This window comes from Artibeus jamaicensis, unplaced genomic scaffold (genome assembly GCF_021234435.1).
Source record: "Artibeus jamaicensis isolate MK-2021 breed Jamaican fruit bat unplaced genomic scaffold, CSHL_Jam_final scaffold_847, whole genome shotgun sequence".
NCBI lineage: Eukaryota > Metazoa > Chordata > Mammalia > Chiroptera > Phyllostomidae > Artibeus > Artibeus jamaicensis.
The window spans coordinates 1,241,400-1,263,364 of NW_026522057.1; the positions used below are offsets into that span (position 1 = coordinate 1,241,400).

The window sequence follows — 21,965 nt, forward strand, 5'->3', positions numbered from 1 at the left end:
TCGTATTTTTCTGCCAGATCCTATGCACTAGCCTGACTTTGAGTTTTATTTTTCTCTGCGCCCGCAAGCTTAAACAAGCTTAGAACTTTACGGAGGCAGATCTTTGGATGGTTCACGGCCCAGCCATTTCACATGGCCACACAGTGCCCCTCCTTCGGCCAGGAGGCAGGTGGGCTGGAGGCATGCGGGCTGGAGGTATACTAACTGGGGAGGGTTCCTGCAGCTCCTCTCCCCTAGGTGGCCGTCGGCCGCGGCGCGCCTTCAGGGCTGTCCGCGCCTGGCGCGCGCTGCCGCCCGCGCTCGTTCCCGTCCCTTCTCGCGCTCGCGGAGCGGTGGCACGGACAGCGCGCGCTGCATCGCGCCAGTCCTACGGCCGCCTGGGTCGGCCTTTGCGGCGCGCGCACCCGGCCGGCCCAGGCACCCGCTTCGGTCCTGCCGGCCCGCAGGTTTCCTCGCCCCGCCTCCCCACCCCCGCCCGGGTGCCGCAGCTGGGCGCTTGCGCGGGGCGCGTGGCCGTGGCTGGGGTCTCCGCCGCAATCGGTGCAGCCGCGGCCGCCGCCGCCTCAGTCAGTCAGTCAGTCCCCAGCAATGGCGGAAGAAGGTGAGCGAGAGGAGCTGCTCTCGCCGCCGCCAGTCTCCCCGGCCAAGCGCCTCTGCTCCTGGCCCAGCCCGCGGGCTCACCACCCTCGCGGTTCGGCCGGGGTGGCCAGTGGCGGGGTGGGGGGCATCGGTGGTAGCTCCCTGACCTCTGGGGCCCGCCCCCACCTGCAGCCCGAGTCCCTGCTGGACTGCGCCGCCAAGACGGTGGCAGAAAAGTGGGCGTACGAGCGGGTGGAGGAGCGCTTCGAGCGGATCCCGGAACCCGTGCAGCGCCGCATCGTCTACTGGTCCTTCCCGCGGAATGAGCGGGAGATCTGCATGTACTCCAGCTTCCAGTACCGGGGCGGCCCGAGCGCCGGCGCGGCCGGCTGCGCCGCGGGGGCTTCGCTGGCTGAGGAGGGGCCGCCACCACCCCCAGGGGCCACAGCTCAGGCCGGCTCCGCCCCCGGGGCTGCAGCGACGGGGGCGTCTCCAGGACCGGGCGCTGGGGCGGGAGCTGTCTGCGGCGAGGGGCTGCCGTTCCGCCGGGGCATCCGTCTGCTGGACAGCGGCTCCGTGGAGAACGTGCTGCAAGTCGGTAGGTGCTCACCGGGCTCTTCTCTGGTCCGTGGCTTCTTCCGCAGGTGCCTCCTCTCTCTGCCCCAGCCCTGGGGCAAGACCCCAGCTTTCTGTCAAACTCCGTTCCCTTGCTCAAGGACACACTAACCACATAAAAACTTTTCTCAACATTTCTTTCAGGTCCACTGCTGCTCCTTTCCCCTCACTGGCCCTCTACCCCGTTTCACTTTGTTTGAAGAGCGAATAGGGCTCTTTTTTACTCTTTATTCTACACTCACATCTAAGACAAAAAGGATTGGGAGGAATGCTTATTTGGATGTACTAATTTCTAGAATGTGTTTTTCTAATTTAAGTTTAGAGAGGAGAGAATTGTTCGTGAATCGGGAGCGAGCCGTCTTAATAGGGAATGTTTAAGGGACAGGCTGTCAAAGGCAATGTATAGTCTTAGAACGTTGAAGCTGGATACAATTTTAAAACTGGAAAAAATCAACAGAATTAATTTCAGGCAATTTAAATTTTCTGCTTTAGTATTTTTTTTTTCCTGAACCAGCTATACTTGGGAATCTAGGCAGCGGACTTAACAATAACGGAAGATGGAAATGTGACAGCTTCGTTTCTCCACACCCTCACCCAAGAAAAAAAAGCTACACAATCTGGAGTGGGGGTGGGGTCTCTCTTCCTTGTCACACTGGTGTAAATAAAAAGCTGGTCATGTTGGGTTTTTCAAGTGCTTCTTATTTAACAAGTCTTCGTATTTGCTTTTTGTTTTCTCTTTTTTTGTGTGTGGAAAAATGATTTCTTTTTCTTTTACTCTTCCAGAGCTTCTAGTCAGTTTGTTATGCTTATTAACTAGACAAATACATAGTTCCGATTTGTGGAATGAATGGTTAGGGAGAAAGAGAAAAAAATGACATTGTTTAACATTGACTTGCAGTGAGGAGAACTAAATCACTGATGTTTTTTCTGTTGGGTTATTACAGCATTTTGGAAGTGCACATTATCTCTCTGCACTTTATTATACATGATATGCTCATATTTATTGAAATATATTGATTTTTGAAAGGAGTTGGACAGAGGTTGATTTTAGAATTAAGCACAGGAACACACACTCCAAACATCTAGCTCTCATCCACCCAGGTAAAATTAACATTTTTTTCTTTGGAAGAGTAGTACATTTGTGGTATTTCACATAAAATAATCTATTTCTGGTTATTGAGAATCACTGAATCCTGCGTTTCTTTTTAAAACAAAAGTATATCACAGTTTGTTTTGCAAATGGGAAATGTAAATTTATCTAAATTCATCCTGTGTCAGAATACAGTGACAGTGGATTGAGGAAGTTTTATTTGAAAAAGGCTGGTCCTTTGTGTATTTGTGTGTATTTTTGAAAGAGTGAATTGAATAATCAGATAACTAAGATGTACAGCTTTAACAGACATACTGAAAACATGAAAATAAATATATAAATTTATTAGCCTGTAAACTTCTTTGTATAAACTTAGATCAGTTAATTTTTAAGATTCTAGTTTACAATATTTTAAATTGAAAGGTGTCAATTTAAGTGGTCATTTTATAGTAAGAGATAGATTTGAAAGAATTTTCAAACCTGAAGGGGCAAATGGAGATGAAAAGTTTTAAGGAGGAATATATTTTGAAAGTGACTATAATGTCAAGTTCCACATGAAATTAGATTTTGTAGGTGATCCAGGTCATGTTTAGATCAGATATTTTTTCTTTCATCATACGATAGCATGCTTACTGGGGTTGATGAGCTTTTGTATGAAAGACGGTAGACTGGAGAAAAGATTCTCACTTTGGATTTCATAGATGAAGGTGGGTAGGAGAATGAATCACATTTAGGTATGTGATGCTATTTGAGAACTATGAACTGTGTAATCTTTATTCTTCTGTCCTTAATTTATGCTAATAAGTGTGAAAGAGAAGGATATGCCATTCCGTTTCATTGTGAGTTCTGTATCTGGCATGAACCACCTTTTAATGTGTAAAATTAGAGATTCATCCCTTATAAACTTAAAATGTGAGTATGTGACTTAATCTAGAAGATAGGTTTTTATTAAAAGTATTGCCAAAAGATGAGTGAGAAAGTAATTTAGAAGGCAGGATAGTTATGTTCTTCAGTTTATAACTTCACTTCAAACTCAATTTAATTACTATGTTGTGCTAATGAAACATTCTACATCATACCTTATCGTTTCCAAGCCATAGTTATAACCTCAGAATGGGGAAGTTAGTGAAGCCTGGTGCTTTAGGAAGGAAAGGAAGTTAGGGTATTTCTAAAACAACATTCTTTTAAAGAAAAGAGTCCTAAGGGGATCTAAATGAAGAAAACAAAAAGACCTTACAATAAAAATAAATAAATACATTTTAAAAATGAAGAAAATGGCACAACACAAATTTTTGAAGGAAAACAAATTAGACAAGAAAAACTTGTACAAAAAGTAAGTATATTAAATTCCGTAACTTCTGATTACCTTTCATATGGAATCCGGTGGCAATGGGAAATCATGGAATGGCTGGAAGGCAAGTACTCTGTAGAAAGCATCAGATTTTGAGTCAGAACTAAAAGTTTCCCAGCTTGATGTAAACAAATGGTAGAACTATAGGTTGTTAAAAGCTCAAAGGATACATTTCTTTTACATAACAGTGTTGAATCAGAAGTATTGTTCCTTTTAAAAGGGGGAAATTGTAAATTAGTCTTTTCATGGACATCTGTAGGTTTGAAGCTCTACGAATAGACTTGGAGTCTGCTCTCTCAGTATTATGAAGGTAATAGAGTTCAGATGCTTTAAGCATCTGCATTTTTAACCTGTTTAAGAAGCTCATGGAAATAGTAATAGTATAATAAACCTTGGGAAAATACTTACTCAGGAGTCTGCAGATGGTATAAGAATGGGACAAGTACAATTTTGTAGTAATTTTTAAACGTGGACCTGTTTTTTGCTATTCATCATATTTTAAATTAACATCTTTTTGTTTGATAAAATTTAAAAGGAAATTTGTGCCTTTTGAAGGAACTCAGAATTGATTGAGGGAAAAGGAGCATTAACAGTTTTTCTCTAAATGCAGAGATACTGTATTTATTTATATATTTAGATTTTAAAAACTGAGGTAAAGCCATGCAGGGGCTCTCTGTGCTGGTATATCTTAATTATGTAAATAGCCAGAAATTTTTATACATTGACAGTTGACTTGAACAAAACCCTAGACTATTTTTAATCCACATATTTTCTTTTTCCCTTTTTCAAATTTTTTCAAGTGTAGTTGTCTTCATTTTTCTGCCACCACTTCTGCCGCCCCACCCGCTCCCCACCCCCAATCCTACCCCACAACACATATTTTCTAATAATCATGTAATTGTCATTGGATAATCTTCACTACCATATGCGGAAAAAGTGTAGGTACAAAGTCCATTATAATAAAAAGGTCCATTTCAGGAAGTTATCCATAGTTTAAACATCAAGAAGTAAGTTTATAATTATGAGCACTATATATTATCAATAAATGTGATTTTTTTTCTGTAGTAAAATTTTTGTCAAATGCAGCAGTAACAAGTATTACAGTCATTGAATTTCACATATAATTTATTTTGATCTATATTATTTGGGGGAACAAAAGATGTCCTCACCTAAAAAGCTTTATAGCATGTGTTTTACTTAGACTAAGATATAAAATTATAATAAAACTTCATGGGGGAAAAAGTTACTTAATTTATATGTAACGTACTCTAACACAGGAGGCAGTGGCCTGCCTTTAAGGGGTAAGTGGTAACAATGTTTTGGGTAGAAATTTACCAAGTTTTAAAATCACTGTGCATTTTTTTTCTTTTTTTAGCAATGAGCTCTCTACCACTCCCACCCCACCAACTGCATCACATGCAGTCTTCAACCAATGTTGGTTGTATATATAACTCAGTGTAATATAACTAAAAAAGAAAAGAAGAGAAACCTGGGTTTTTAGTATGAATGTGGTATTAGAAGATACGGAGAAAAACCCAATCTTATGCATGTAATAAACTGATAGCATTAAGTAGTATGAGTGTTACAACATGTGTGTATCTTTTATGTTGATCACCCGTTTTGTGGGAAGGATGATAATTTATCAGTTTCTTCAAAAGAAAGCTTTAGTTGAATTCTTACTGAAGGTGACTTTCTCAAGGACAGAGATTTAGATTTTAAAGATAATGAATAAACTAAAGGTAGTGGATTTTATTTTATAGGTTGTCTCTACTTTGGGAATTTTAAAATATGTTACTGAAGTGTGAGTACAAAGTCTGTATTTTGAAGTGAAAGGGATGGAAATTTATGCCCGTGTGAAACAATTTATTTTGTTAATGCAATGGCTATTAAAAATCAAGACATTAACTGTTAGTATCTTATTACGGTGATGATTATATGAATATATACATGTGTATTAAAATATATCCCAAAAGGTCAAGTTTATTGTATTAGACTTTAGTAAATAATTTTTAAAACTGAAGACATTAATATGTTGGTAAGTTAATGTTCAAAAGAGTTACTGGAAATGCTGCATTGGTTTGCCATGGCTGCTGTAACCAAGTGCCACATTCTGGGCGGCAAATGTAGTCTGGGGGCCAGAAGTCTGAAATCAAGGTCTCTGCGCGGCCTTGCTCATTCTGAACCTGTGTAGGGAATTCTCCCTTGCCTCTTCGTAGGGTCTGGTGGTTAGCCAGCAGTCTTTGGCATTCCTTGGCATGCAGCTGTGGAACTCCAGTCTTTGCCTTCTTTGTCATATGGCGTTCTTCCTGTGTATCTGTCTTCACATGGCCATTTTATAAGGATATCAGTCGTTTGGATTAGGGGCCCACCCTACTGCAGTATGACCTCATCGTAACTAATTACATGTGCTATGACCCTGTTTCCAAATAAGGTCACAATCTGCATACCATTTTTGAGGGGGACACAATTCAACTCATAACAGTGTCTCATACTTGCTTTTTGTTGCATAAGAGAGTTTCTTGTGAATTTTAATCTTTTTTACATTGGATGTAGCTTAAATTTAGAAATTTAGAAATTGGATGTAGCTTTAAATTTACATTTATTAAATTAGGTAAGCATTATTTCAATGTAATTGATTCAATTTGCATGCTTATTTAATATTTATAATACGTGTAAAACTTTTGACAAATAAGTGGTTATTTAAAGGTTAAACCTGTCATTCTGGTTTATATTATTTCTAAAAAATGATGACTGTGCAATCCAGCACTCATACATGGATCAACAGATTACGGTGGAATTGTTTTTCATGCACACCATTTATAACTCATCTTTAGAGATAGGTAACGCTGAGAACATATGAACCATGTCTTACCCAGCTTCTAAACCCCAAGTTATATGGTTTGGAATTAAAGTTTGATATTTGATATAAACTATACTACAATCCATTCCAGACTATTTTATTTTATTTTTATATGAGTTTTTTTTTTAAGATTTTATTTATTTTTAGAGAGGGGAAGGGAGGGAGAGAAACATCAATGTGTGGTTGCCTCTCATGTGCCCCCAACTGGGGACCTGACCTGCAACCCAGGCCTGTGCCCTGACTGGGAATTGAACCAGCAACTCTTTGGTTCACAGGCTGGCATTCAATCCAGCCAGGGCCATCCCAGATTACTTTTATGTGAATTTTCTATCTTGTGGTTTATTCATAGGCTCTTTCCTAAATCAGGCAGTATGCTCCTTGGCTACTTTTAGCCTGTCATCAAGGCGGTATGTCAAGAAAATCAACTCATTTTAATGTTAATGTTATTATATTATGATGCAGACTCCAACCGGTGGTGTCCGAGGTGTTGTGGATGGGACAAACAAATTCTGATGAACAAATCTACACAAACTGTAGAAGTCCTGTGGAGAAAAAGGCATGGCGTGGCCACTCTCTGAGTGGGAGAGCGCCAGACCCTTGCCTGGACAGGCTTTTATTGCTTTTCTGGGAGCAGTACTTCAAGGAAGGTCATCATTCATCATTGTCAGGCAGTAATGATTAAACAATAGATAACATTCAAAGCACTAAGAGGGCTTATTCTGAGTCAGGGTCAATTAGCTAAAGGGCCTTAAAACTTTGGAAAACAAACTCATTTTATGCTTGGACCCTTATCAGAAAATTGAGGACATTCTTAGCAAAGCAGGTTTCACTGGATTTTATGCATTCTTTCTTAGGCCCCTGGGAACCACCCGTTCCTACCCAGGTCTGCACTGCCCTCCAGCATTGTTTCAGGCTTAAGTCAGGCAGGGGAAATAAGGCAGCCAAGAGATTAGGAGACTTATTGCAGACAGAATGAGGACTCAGGCTAGGTCAAAGCTGAGGGGAAAAGGTCCATCATCCCCTTTTGCTATAGTTCCCCAAGTCGTTCCCTGAGGGCCCCTTCATGACCATGCCTGTCTTAGGTCATCCCTCCCTTGAGGAATCTTACCCATTATTGGCTAACTAGTCATCTACCTGGGGCCAAGCAGGGTGAAGTAAAAGGGGACAGAGATGGCACCCCTGCAAGAAAGATAAGCTTTGTCTCATTAGTGGCTAATGGTCCCAAGGTCTCTTTATTCAGCTTTAGCCATGTGGGTTACAGCTTCTGAAACCAGGTGGGGTGGTTCCCAACAATATTATTATATACTAAATTATCCTGCTACATACAGCTAACTGGCTAATTTTTGGTTCTCAGTATTTAGGAAAACAGATCTCTTCCTTATGTGTATTGTAATATACCCTAAGTTTGTGTTCAATAAATATTTATTGAATCAATGAGTAAATTGTTATATAACATTTTTAGCCCTGGCCAGGTGGCTCAGTTCATCGGAGTGTTCTTGCATACACCAAAAGGTTGTGGGTTTGATTTTCCATCAGGGTACATAGGTTGCCAGTTAGATTCCCAGTTGGGATTTGTAGGAGAGGCAACTGATGGATATCTCTCTCTCACTCTCTCTCATCAATAAACATATCCTCACAGGATATGTTTAGAAAAAAAACTTAAAAAATTGTTATATAACTTTTAAAATATTTTACAGTATCTTCATTGATTTATATGCAACCGGAGCCTAGGAGATATACAGGCATTCTGTAATTTCTGGATGTTTCTGATTTTTCAAACATTATATACATTAAAAATACCCTTGAAGCTTATTATTAGCTGGTTCTTGATACATTCATTGAACAGTTAGTCACTTGTATAGCGTGAGGCTCAGTAAGTAATTATTTACCTGTTTTTGGTGGAATTCATTCCAAAATATGTTGTATTTTCCTACCCTGGAACTCAGACTGGACATTAAACTTTTTTGGGTGATGGAAATGTTCCATAGCATGATTATGGTAGTGGTTTCACGACTATTCATTTGTCAAAACTTACTGAGTTGTACACATAAAATGGGTAAATTTTACTGAATATAAGTTATACTTCAAAAATTTGATTTTAAAAGAAAGAATAGTGGGTTCCAGTCTTGGTTTCACGTTAAAGTCACCTGGGGAGATTTCAAAAAGACAGTGCCTAGGACTTACCCCAAATTAATTAAATCAGAATATGTTAAGAACAGAACTGAGATTAAGAATTTTTTAAAAGCTTCTAGGTAGTTGTATGTGTAGCCAAGTTTCAAAAACACTGCTCTAGAAAAGTGATCACCTTTATTAGTATTTTCAACATTTTAAAACTTATTGTAGGCAATCAAAGCATTATGTAATATTTATTCCACAAATGCTATTGATCATGTCATGCCACTTTTCTGCTTCAGTCTGTCCTCTCGTTTATCTTATGTCTATTAATGGGTCTCAGGAAAATTATTTTTGAAATATTTTATTTATTTACTTTTAGAGGGGAAGAGAAGGAGAGATAGAAATATCAATGTATGGTTGCCTCTCGTGTGCCCCGTGCTGGGAACTGGCCCGCAACCCAGGCTTGTGCCCGAATTGGGAATGGAACCGCGATCCTTTGGTTCACAGGCCTGCGCTCAATCCACTTACCTACACCAGCCAGGGTGGAAAATTATTCTTTTACTACTTAAATAATGTCTGTGTTTTGGAAGGGTCCTATGCAAAAGTATTTCAATTCTTTATCATTGTCCCCATCAAAAGACACTTGTATAAATGTGGTGCCAACATATTTTCTTTGTTCACTCAACCATTCATTCATGAAACTAAATTTAATAATTTTAATGTTCTGTGCAAATTAGAACATAAAATCTGTATTTAAAGAGTGCACACTTTAGGATACAAATGTAAAAGCATTTAATACTATGTTTTGTAAATAGACATGGTTAACAATGGAAGCAAAGAGTAAGACATGACTAGAGAAATGGCAACAGCTGGATCTGTTGCTCAGTTTTACTGTAATTCCAAGGATAAATATTAAAATTATGTCTAATGTTAAGAAGAGTGAAAACACTATTACTGACAAGTTAGATTAACCCCTCATGAAGTTCCTTTTGTATTGACATTCCTGTAATACTAGATGTTAGTTGATTCATAAGAGTAATATCAGCAGGCAGGAAGATGACAAATATAATATCATATATTAATCCTTTTTCCTAAGAATAAACTTTTACAGATTTCTGTCTGTAGAATAGCTTTGTTATCTTTATAATTCTTTTAAAAATTGTTGCTCCTTTTAGATACAAATGTATGATAGAGATAATGAGCAAATAGATTCTTGTCTATTCAGTCATTATCTTGTGGTCAGTAAGCAATAGGAAAATGTTATTTTGTCTTTGAGAACCTTGGAGATAATTACATATTTTTTTTCTCTAATCATTCATGATTTTACTGAATGAAAGCCTGCAGTATTAGTACATTCAGGAAAAGCCTAACCACTCTGTTTATTCCTTTATATTGTTTATGCTGTTACAGTTGTCCAGTTTTTCCACTTTTGTCCCTCTCCACCCAGTCCCCCCACTCCCTCAGGCAATCCTCACCCTGCTGTCCGTGGCTGTGGGTCATGCATATATGTTCCTTGGCTACTCTATTTGCTGTGCTGTACTTTACATCCCCATGGCTATTCTGTAAATACCTATTTGTACTTAATCTCTCCACCTTATTCACCCATTTCCTCCGAGCACCCTCCCATCTGGCAACCATCAAAATGTTCTCTGTATCTATGATTCTGCTTCTGTTCTGCTTGTTTGTTTATTTTGTGTTTTAGATTCGATGGTTGATAGCTATGTATTTATTACCCTTTTATTGTTCATATTTTTGATCTTCCTTCTCTTAAAGAAGACCCTTTAACATTTCATATAATACCAATTTGGTAGTGAAGAAGTCCTTTAGCTTTTTCTTGTCAGGGAAGCTCTTTATCTGTCCTTTGATTTTAAATGATAGCTTTGCTGGGTAGAGTAAACTTGGTTGTAGGTCCTTGCTTTTCATCACTTTGAACATTTCTTGCTGTTCCCTTCTAGCCTGTAAAATTTCTGTTGAGAAATCAGCTGACAGGCTTATGGGAATGCCCTTGTAGGGAACTAACTGCTTTTCTTTTGTTACTTTTAAGATTGTCTCTTTATCTTTAACACTTGGCATTTTAATTATAATGTATCTTGTTGTGGGCCTCTTTAGTTCATTTTGTTTGGGACTCTGCACTTTCTGGACTTGTATGTGTCTATACATACAAGTATGTATGTGTATATCTTTCACTAAGTTAGGGAAATTTTGTGTCATTTTTTTCAAATAGGTTTCCAGTTTCTTGCTCTCTTCTTTATCCAGCACCCCCATTATGCAAAAGTTAGTGTGCTTGAAGTTGTCCCAGAGATTCCTTACCAGTATCCTCATTTTTTGGATTTTTTTTCTTTTTGCTGTTCTGATTGGGGTTTTTTTGTTTCCTTATATTCCAAATCGCTGATTTGATTCTCAGCTTCATATACTGTACTGCTGATTCCCAGTAAATTATTCTTCATTTCAGTTAGTATATCCTTTATTTCCTACTGGTCCTTTTTTATGCTGTTGAGGTTCTCATTAAATTCATTCAGTATCCTTATAATCAATGTTTTGAGCTGTGCATCTAGTTGATTGCTTGTCTCCATTTTGTTTAGTTCTTTTCCTGGAGTTTTTACCTATTCTTTCATTTGGGCCATGTTTCTTTGTCTCCTCATTTTGGCTGCCTCCCTGTGTTTGTTCCTATGTATTAGGTAGAGCCGCTAAGACTCCTTGTCTCATTGGTGTGGCCTAATGTAGCAGGTGTCCTATAGGGTCCAGTGGCAAAGCCTTCCCTATCGCCCAAGCTGGGTACTCAAGGTGCACCCACTGTGTGGGCTGCATACACCTTCGTCTTGTGGTTGAGCCTTGATTATTGTGGGTGCATCTAGGGCAGCCACCGTCCGTGTTCTGTCTGGGATCACACATCATAAACTACAAAGCAATCTACAGATGGCTGCTACTTGTGCTGGGCTTGGGGGTGCCCAGGATAGGCCAAGCTATGAACCAAGGCCAACTGCTGCTATTTCTGGGCTTGGGGCAACTTAGCGGAGCCGCAGGGCTTGCTGAAGCCAGATGCTGCTTGTTTGAGAGTATTTAGGAAAATCTGAAGTATGGGGCAAGACCAGCCATTTGTATGGAAAAACTACTGGAAACAGCTTGAGTGGGCCTTAAAGTTTGGTGGGAAAGGCCTCAGAGAATCACCTGGGTGGGGCAAACAGTGTGAGCCAGGTTGATGGAGAATCAGATATGGCAACCGCCAGGTTTGTGGGTGAAGGAGTCAGACAAAGAAAAATGGCCTCTGTTAGCCCTGCTGTCTGGGAGAAAGCTGCCCCTAGCTCTTGCCCTGATGCCGGACAATTCATTTCCTCCTGTATGTCTCTGGTGTCTTTTAATTTGTTGCTCTGGCACTGGAGCTCAGAGACAGTGAGTCCAAGTAAATTTGTGCATGGGCCCTTTAAGAGGAACTGTCTGGGATTCTAGCAGTGTCTGTCTTCTAGTCTCAATCCCTGCTGGATTTTACAGTCAGAAGTTATGGAGACTTACCTTCCTGGCACTGAAACCCTGGGGCTGGGACCCCTCACTCCTGAGATATTCCTCCCCATTTTTACCTACCACATGTGGATGTGGGACCAGCCTGTTTCATGTCCCTGCCACTCCTATCAGTCTTGATGTGGTTTCTTTAATTCTGTAGTTGTAGGACTTCCATTCAGCTCAGTTTCTGATGGTTCTGAATGATGGTTGTTCTGTAGTTTAGTTATAATTTTAATGTGGTTGTGTGAGGAGGTGAGCTGTGTTTACCCATGCTGCCATTTTTACTGGGAGTCTCACCTGTTTTTATTTTGCTTAGATGTATCAACACTTGCTAAACTGGCATGACTGGCAAGCATCACTAACATACATTAATGTTAGCAATGTAAAAATCCTTCTGCCCTGGCTGGTGTGGCTCAGTGGATTGAGCGCCTGGCCCATGAACCAGAGGGTCCCCAGTTTGATTCCCAGTCAGGGTACGTGCCTGGGTTGCAGGCCAGGTCACCAGTAAGGGGCATGTGAGAGGCAACAGCACATTAATGTTTCTCTTCCTCTATTTCTCCCTCCTTTCCCCTGTGTGTAAAAATAAAACAAATAAAATCTTTTTAAAAAAATCCTTCTCCATTTATGGTTTCCTATGGTGAAAAATAATTTTCTTAATCTTTTCTCTTACTCCATATTATATTATTGTACTCTGCAGCATCATATATGTAATATATAAATTTGCATGTATTTGCATATATGCATATGTGCATATATTTATATTATCTCCGATAAAATGTAGTATAATATAATCACGATGTGCAGGGACTGTGCAGCAGGTAGTCTCAGAATTCTGGCTCCTCACTGTGTCTCAGTTTTGAGGATAAATTAATGTAAAGTATTTAGGGCAGTGCCTAGCACTTACTGAGTACTATGTAAATATTTTCTATTATTATACCAAAATTGTTACATATGTGTTACCTTTTTCAACCTTCTCCCTGCCTTTGAAGCCTTTTCAATCTGACTTGTGCTTTCACTTGCTGTGTTAAAATCGATCTCTTAAAGGTCACCGTGACCTCATAATTGCTGAACACAGTATCCATTTTCCAGTTCTCATCCTTCATATCCTTTGTACAGAATTTTCTGTAGTCTACTGCACCTTCCTCTTGAAATGCTTCTTCCTAGATTTTTGTTTTATCTCACCGTTCTGGTTTTCTTTCTACCTTTCTTCTTTATTCTCTTACCTCACAAAAGTAGGATGTACCTTCTTGCCCAAGCTCTCTTATTTAGCATTTTCCTTTATTTCTATAGCTTCAATTACTGTTTTGTTAACATAAGTTAGCATCATATAATACAATGGCTTACATTTTGTTTAAAGCAAAATTAAACAAAACTCTGTTCATTTTCAAATGAAATATAAATGGTATTCCAGTTTTTTGCAGCTGAAAAATATGAGCTTTTGGGGAGTTGGGGTGGGGTCCAGGAGTCTGTCAGCTTGGCCCTCTGTTCCCACTGAGTCCCTGATGCCAAATACTCTTACATTGGGATTTGGAATCAGACCTGCCTTGATTTCTTATCTGTAAAAGTGTCAGGATTTTTGTGAGATTCTAAATAAACTAATATATGTAAAATACTTTATAAATATCACCATGCAAATAACGTGACTGTTGAGTCTATATACTTGTTTCTCCCAGCTTGGCATGTACATTTGCCTGCTAGATAATTCTAAATGGATACCTTATTAGCCACTCAAAATCAACATGTCTGATAAGAGATTAATGTCCAGAATATATAGAGAACTGTTACAAGTTAACAACCAAAAACAGTGTGATTAAAAAATGAACAAAGGACTTGAATACTTATACAAAAAATATGCAAATGGACAATAAATAAATGCAAAGATGTGTTATATCACTTATCATTAGGGCGATGAAACTCAAAACCACAATGTGATATTGCTTCATACCCATTAATCAGGATGGCTGTTATAAAAACAAAACAAAATGGAAAATAAGGTTCTCTGGTGAAGATGGAGGTGTAGGTAGGTATGGTTTGCCTCTACACAAACTGAAATAAAGAAAAGTATACAGGGAATCAACAGTGAAAGGAAAGAAACTGGGACTCAAATCAAAGATTTGGAACAAAAGGAAGAAATAAACATTCAACTGGAACAGAATGAAGAAACAAGAATTCAAATAAATGAGGAGAGGCTTAGGAAACTCTGGGACAACTTTAAACATTCCAACATCCACATCATAGGGGTGCCAGAAGGAGAAGAGGAAGAGCAAGGGATTGAAAATAATGGAGAAAAAATAATGGAGAACTTGTTAAGGAGGGAATGATGGAGGGCATGGGGGTACTGGGTGGAGGGGGGATAAAGGGGAGGAAATAAATGGACAATTGTAATAGCACAATCAATGGTATATACTTAAAAAATGCTAAAAGTTACTTAGATGGAAGAGAAATGATACTAAAAATGCTAAATGTCTGAGTAAATGCAAAAGACTTTTGCTTTTTTCCTCTAAATTTCTGTATAAACTAATCATTATTTAAAACAAAAAAACAAGAAAAAGAACAACTGTTATTGAGGATATGAAGAAATTAGAACCTAGTGCATCACTAGTAGCTACAGAAAGTGGTGCTGCCAGTGTGGAAAGGGTATGGCAGTTTCCCAAAAATTAAACATAAAATTACCATATGGCCCAGAAATTTCATTTCTCAGCATAAAACTAAAACAATTGAAAGCAGGAACTTGAACAGATATTTCTACATCCATGTTTATAGCAGATGTAGTCACAATAACCAAAAGGTGGAAGCAATGTAAGTGTCCATCGATGAATAAACAAAATTTGGTATATACATGCAATGGAGTGTTATTCAACCTTAAGTCTGAAGGAACTCCTGATACAAGGGTGAACCTTAAAGGCGTTATGTTAAGTGAAATAAACCAGACACAAAAGGGCAAAAATTATGTTACTCCATTTATATGAGCTACCTAGAATAGGCAAATTCACAGAGAAACTAAAAAAAGTAAAAAAGAGGTTACCAGGAGAGTTATTTAATAGCTACACAGAGTTCATAGGGGCCAATTAGAAAGATGTGGAAATGAATAGTGGTGATGGTTGTACAACACTGTGAATAGACTTAATGGTGCAGAACTGTACACTTAAAAATGTTAAGTGGTAAATCTTATGTATATATTTTGGCACAATAAAAAGGTTTTTGTTTTTTTGTTTGTTTGTTTGTTTTAGCCCTGGCTGGTGTAGCTCAGTGGATTGAGTTCGGGCCTGTGAACCAGACGATCGCGGTTCGATTCCCCGTCAGGGCACATGCCTGGGTTGCAGGCCAGTTCCCAGCAGGGGCCAGTTCCCAGCAAGGGATGCACTAGAAGCAACCATACATTGATATTTCTCTCCTTCTCTCCTTCCCTTCCCTTCTAAATATAAATACATTTAAAAAAAAGTTTTTTTAAAAAAGAGGATACATGTTATGTGATTCCATTTATGTGAAATGTTCCAAATAGGCAAATCCAAGAGACAAAGTAGATTAGTGGTTTCTGTAAGCTGGGGTAATTGCTAATGGGTATGAGGTTCCCTTTTGGGATGATGAAATGTTCCAAAATTAGTAGTTACGGTATGTTGCACAAATCAGTAAATAAACTAAATGCCACTGAATTGTACACTCTAAAAGGGTGAATGTAATGAGATATGAATTATATCACAAAAAGCTGGTATTAGAAAAGCAAGTATTCCAGAATGAAAACAAGAAAATCTCCAATGGCATTCTGTTTCTTGGGAATGAGATCTAAATTCTCAAGCCTTAGTTTTGGAGATCTAGGTTCTGATTCCAGTTCTGTCACTTTCTAGCTGTGTAACTTGGGATGACAAGTTACTTAACTGTTCTGTGCCTTAGTTTCTCCATCTGTAAAATGGAGACAAAATACCATCTCAAAATGTTTATATAATAATTAAATAAGATTATGTATTCAAAATCAGCTTGGAATTTCTTACACACTGTAGGGGTACTATGAACAGTAGTTCTCTTTCCCCCCCTCCTTTCCTGCCTCTTAACAGTCTGTACATCTATTGTTAAAAGTGCCATTTCCTTAGCTACTTAGTTGAAATTAAAAACTTTCTTTCCACTTTAGTACTATACATTATTCCACAATTGTTTATTGAGCACCTATTATGTGCTAGGGTCTGGTCTAGCCACTGAAGATGTAGCAGTGAATTAAGCAGAGTTCCTGCTTTCAGGGAGCATACACTTTAGTGAGGGGAGACAGCACGGTCCACTTTCAGGTCATGTTGCAGTTGTTTGTTACAGGCACTATCTTCCCTTTCAGTCTGCAAAGGCTTCCAGGGCAAGGATTGTACCCTACAGTACATTCAGCATCCAGCATAATATCTAGTAGGTTGCAAAATGGACTTTTAAGAGGTCTTTGTGGAATTGAATTGAGAACATTATCTTTCCCTTTTCTATGGCTTTCATGATAGTGATTCCCAGCACAGGCTGTTTACACTGTATTCAAGTCACGTGAAGAGCTTTGGTAAAATACAGATCTTGGGGTTCTAGTCTTGGAAATTCTAGATAACTATGATTGGAATGGGGCTCATAAATCTGTATTTAAAAAATTTTTTTAAATTACAGTAGGAATCTATATTTTTGACATTGTCTCCAGGTTTCAATGTCTGGGAACCACTCACTGCTCCGTAGCACTTAAGCACAGTGATTTACATAGAAATGTGCTTGATAAATGTTGGTTGAATTGATTTATTGATTTAATTATGCACTAGTTTGTTCCAAACCAGATTTAGAACTCGTGGGTCAAATTGAATTAAATGGAAAGAATGGATTCAGGGAAGAGTTATATGAAAAAGTCATTAAGTTCAGCAGCCCTACAATTTGCTGGTAATAGGAAAATCTCTAATATCTATCCTTTGTTGTTTTAAAATGCTAGTTCTTAATGTAGCTTATTCAAAATAATTCTCTACATTTTAATAGATAACATAGTTTTTGAAAAAGCGCTGAAAAACTCTCACAGGATTGCCATCTCTGTGAAGAGAGAGAGGAAGTGAGTAGTGACCAAGAAGAAATTTAGCACCATCTCTATTGTTTAAATAGTTTTATGGTGAGAACCTATTTACATATTTCTGTATAATTGTGTAACTAATGTAAGTTAAAGACAATATGCTTTATCCATCGCATTTTTTGGTTAGCATCTTTTTTGCCTTTAGTTAACATTGGTTAGAGAGATAGAAACCTGATTTAGATCCAGGGTTCTTAACCTGCCAACAGCAAGTGGCTTTCAGGGATCCACGAACTCCTGAAATTATGTTCAGATTTTATAAAAACATATGGACATTTCTTGGGGAAGACAGTCCTTAAATGTTATTTGATACTCAGAGGGATCCATGACTCAAAATAAGTTCAGGAACCACTAATTTATGCAAAATAATCTCCTTTATTTGATAAAAATTCTGCAATTAATTCCTCTATTGCCTTTGAGCCTTGATGTGTATAACATGGGTGAATGTGATTCATTAACCTTTCTTATTTTACCCATTTTCAGGTCTTGGATTGAACAGTTACATTATTTCCTTAAAGTTTAATACAGATCTACTATCTGCTTCTTCTACTAGTTAAATATTTCAATTTTGGTACCTCTGATACATTCATCCTGCTACTTATATAAATGCTGCTATATAAGTTGCTTTTTGTTTGTTTGTTTCAATGGGATGATGGCTTGACATCATTGTGCCACAGACAGCTGAATTTTAATGATTTGCCCTAGCTGAAATAAAACGATATCCTATGAGATTACTGAACAGAGTAGGTCATAGCTACTTTTTTTATTTCATCTTCCTACGGAATTGGGATTTTTAGGTTATGTTTCCTGGGAAATAGACTCTGAGATTTGCTTGCAAAAGGTTTATTGGGAAACAACACTTGTAATGGAGTGAGGGAAGAAAGATTGGGAGGGCAGAGAGATTGAACTGATGCAGGTGTGACAGGAACTTCAGTCAGTCCCTTTTGGAACTCCGGAGCTAGGCTGACACTTCACATTTGTCTGGAATTAGATGTGGGCTGACCTGAGGGGGACACAGCATAACCTTGGGAGAGGCAGTTTCTTTCTCTGCTAAGAGTTGAAGAGGAACTCCCATTTCTCCTTCCCAGCTGCAGAAAGTGCTTTCAGCAGACAGCTTCTAGCTGTCAGCTGCCTCACCTGAGGCCACAGTCTTCTAGCAGGGGGTCCAACCTTTTGGCATCCCTGGGCTACACTGGAAGAAGAGTTATCTTGGACCACACATTAAATACATTGTGACATGTAATCACCAAAAAATCTCATAATGTTTTAAGTAAATTAACGATTTTGTGTTGGGCCACATTCATAGACATGTAGAGCCACATGCAGTCTGTGAGCCGCAAGTTGGACACCCCGATCCGAGGGCAGTGCAAATGGCTGAGCAAGGTGGGAGTATAAAGGTCCAACTATTTCAGTGTAACATGGAACTCTGACGGGTGATAGTTGCTTTAGGAGAGCCATACCTGGTTGTCAAGCCTGTATAGTGGTTTGACTTTTCCTCTTCTCAGTTCTGTGTCTGCTGCTTTCCTTCACAGATGTTGATTTCTAAGTAAGTATCTTGTATATCCCAAAGTCCATCTCAGTGTCTGCTTTCAGAGAACTCAACCCATGATACTTTCGTTGAAGGCAGTTTGTGGTGGAAGACAGTTGTGCGCTGCTAGGAGCCAGCTCTCCTGGCATTTAAAGGAATGAATGAATGCCTTGATCCTTAAGGGAATGTCTGATCACTGTACTCCTTGTGCTGCTTGGATTCATTTCCTGTAGTAAATTCACCCTATGTGGGAGCAACTCCTCCCAAAACAAAGCATTGTTTTGTCTCTTTTTCTGGGTAATTTACAAGAGTAAGATCAGTGGGTGAATTCCAACCTCTGCCACCACAGCTAGTCTCCAGATCACAACTGATAATCTTCTAATCTTCATTCTTGATTCTTGGCCAGAATCTTTCCAGCTGGGTGACTGTCATGATCCTAGTTAGTATGGCCCTTTTAGGCCTTGGCCACTGTACCTGTTCATTTACCACCAACACTGAGCAAGGGAGTGCCAAGTGATAACGTGGGTGCTAAATGTCATTTCCCTGATGCTACTTTTCTTCGTGTTGGTGAATCTACTTTATTTCATAAACACTATATGTTGCTAAGGTAGCACAGTATGCAACATCAGAACAAGGTCTATTATGTAGGCTTTAAAGATCAAATAAAACATTGTTGAATCTGCTTTATTCACATTTCTTTGATACATTATCAGGGTGCTAATTGTAGAGTTTTGTAGGTTTTCACCACTTTTGTTGTCCCTTGCAAATATTATTAATATATCATCAGGATAACTAGCAACGAAAGAAGTCACTGAACCAAAATCTTATGTTTTTATTTCTAGTATTTTAGTGTAGTTTTATTTAGAACTTTGTTTAGTAGTGAGTTTTCTACTTGGAGATTAGAATTGAAAAAATGGAAGAGTTTGAGTTTAATTTACTGCAGTTTTATAGTCATGTGGTAAATATGTCATTTAGCAAACCATCAAAACAACTTAGCATTGCTGGGAGGTTTTAGTAAGGAAGCTACCTTCCCTCTGCTTTGAGCCCAAGGCTGCCTGGTAAGGCCTTGAAGGTGAGAGTGTCAGCAGTGTCCGTGAGACCTGGTGTTTCGAGACCTCATACTTCAGAACTGAGGGTTGTCATAGCAGTCTTTCCTTTCCTCTCCTCTCCCCTCCCTCTCTCCTCTCCCTTTGCTTCCCTTCCTTTCTCTTGACACTTTGAGTAAGATAGAATTAAGATAACAGACCACTCACCCATTTAAAGTGTACAGTTAAATGGTTTTCCAGTTCAGTTATGGCAGCTATCACCCCAGTCAATTTTAGAACATTTTCATCATCTCAAAAAGAAACCCCACGCCCTTTAATACAACTCCTTAACCCTCCCATCCCCTTTTAGCACTTAAATAACCATTAATTTCTGTCTCTGTGCCTATTCTGGACATTTCGTATGAATGGAATCCTATAATATGTAGTTGTTTGAGACTGGCTTCTTTAAGGTTCATTCATAATGAACGCATGTATCATTAATGCATTCCTTTTTAGGGCTGAATAACATTCCATTATATAGCTAAACCTCATTTTGTTTCTTCATTTATTAGTTGTTGGACTTCTGAGTTTTTTCCTTTTGATCGTGATTAATGCTGCCATGAATATTTACATACAAGCTTTTGTGTGCACATAGGTTTTTATTTCTTTGGGGAATAGAATTGTCGGGTCGTGCGATAACTCTGTTTAACTTTTGGAGAAACTGCCAAGCTATTTTCCAAAGTAGCTGCATCATTTTATAATCCACCCAGCAGTGTATGAGATTTGTAATTTTTCCTCATCCTTGTTCACACTCATTACTATCAATTTTTTTTCATTATTGCCATCCTAGTGAGGATGAAGTGGTATTTCATTGTAGTTGATTTTGATTTTTAGTTCCTTGATGACTAATGATGTGGAGCATCTTTTCATGTGCTAATTGTTCATTTGCATATCTTTGGAGAAATGACTATTCAGATTCTTTGCCCACGTTTAAGTTGGGTTATTTGTCTTTTTATTGTTGAGTAGTAAGAGTTCTTTATTTGAGATACTAGTCCCTTATCTGATGCATGATTTGCTAACATACTCCATTTTGTGGGTTGTCTTTTCACTTTATTGGTAGTATCCTTTGAAAAATCAAAGTTTTTAATTTTGATGAAGTACAGTTTATTTCTTTTTTCTTTTGTTGCTTATTTTTTGAAAGCATGTCTAAGAAACCATTCCTTTTTAAAATATATTTTATTGATTATGCTATTACAGTTGTCCCATTTTCCCCTTTCACTTCCCTCCACCCTGTGCACCCCCTCCCACCCACATTCCCTGCTTTAGTTCATGTCCATGTGTCATACTTAGAAGTTCTTTAGCTTCTACGTTTCCCATACTATTCTTGCCCTCCCCCTGTTTATTTTCTACCTACCATCTATGCTACTTATTCTTTGTACTTTTCCCCCTCTCTCCTCCTCCCACTCCCCTGTTGTTAACCCTCCATGTGATCTCTATTTCTATGTTTTTGTTCCTGTTCTAGTTGTTTGCTTAGTTTGCTTTTGGTTTTGTTTTAGGTGTGGTTGTTAATAATTGTGAGTTTGCTGTCATTTTATTGTACATGTCTTTTATCTTCTTTTAAGATAAGTCCCTTTAACATTTCATATAATAAGGGTTTGGTGATGATGAACTCCTTCAACTTGGCCTTATCGGAAAAGCACTTTATCTGCCCTTCCATTCTAAATGAAAGCTGTGGGGGTGACTACTTTCGAGAGGTCCCCCTGGTGCCACGGACACGCATGAATGAGTAAAGATGGCCAAGACATGATGAGATCTGTTTGGGGAAGGAGGAGTGGCCTGTGGCCAGTTTCTCAGCGGAGACAAAGGCCAGCAGCGGCCAGTTTCTCTGAGGAGAAAAAGGCCCCAAGTGCCTTTCTCCATAGACTTTTATTGGGTTGTAATACACAGGAATACAGGGTAACAAGGATTAAACAGTAGATAACATTACAAAGAAATCTGAGGGCTTAGTGTCTGTTAGGAAGAGAGTTGCAGAAACTTTGGGAGACATACTCATTTCCTCTCGGACCCTTATCATATGAATGAAAGCACTCTTAGAGCAGATTTCACAGGTTTATCAGCAAGTCTTTGTGATGCCAGATTTTTCCCAGGACACGCTCTAGCAAGGCAAGGAGCTGTACCTCTCCCCAATAGGTATTCAGGCTTAAGAGGATTAGAGCCAGGAAGCACTTCTCCCAAGAGA

At 38.9% G+C, this 21,965-nt stretch overlaps 1 protein-coding gene across 1 annotated transcript in view; it reads left to right on the plus strand.

Annotated features, from left to right (window-relative positions):
• Positions 1 to 538: 538 nt before the first annotated feature.
• The window catches only part of ZSWIM5 (zinc finger SWIM-type containing 5), a 130,099-nt gene continuing 108,672 nt past the window's right edge, over positions 539 to 21,965 (plus strand). Inside the window, exon 1 of the mRNA XM_037149697.2 lies at positions 539 to 1,177. Coding sequence (XP_037005592.2) covers positions 589 to 1,177 — 589 coding nt within the window. The 5' untranslated portion in view covers positions 539 to 588. The remainder of the gene's footprint in view (positions 1,178 to 21,965) is intronic.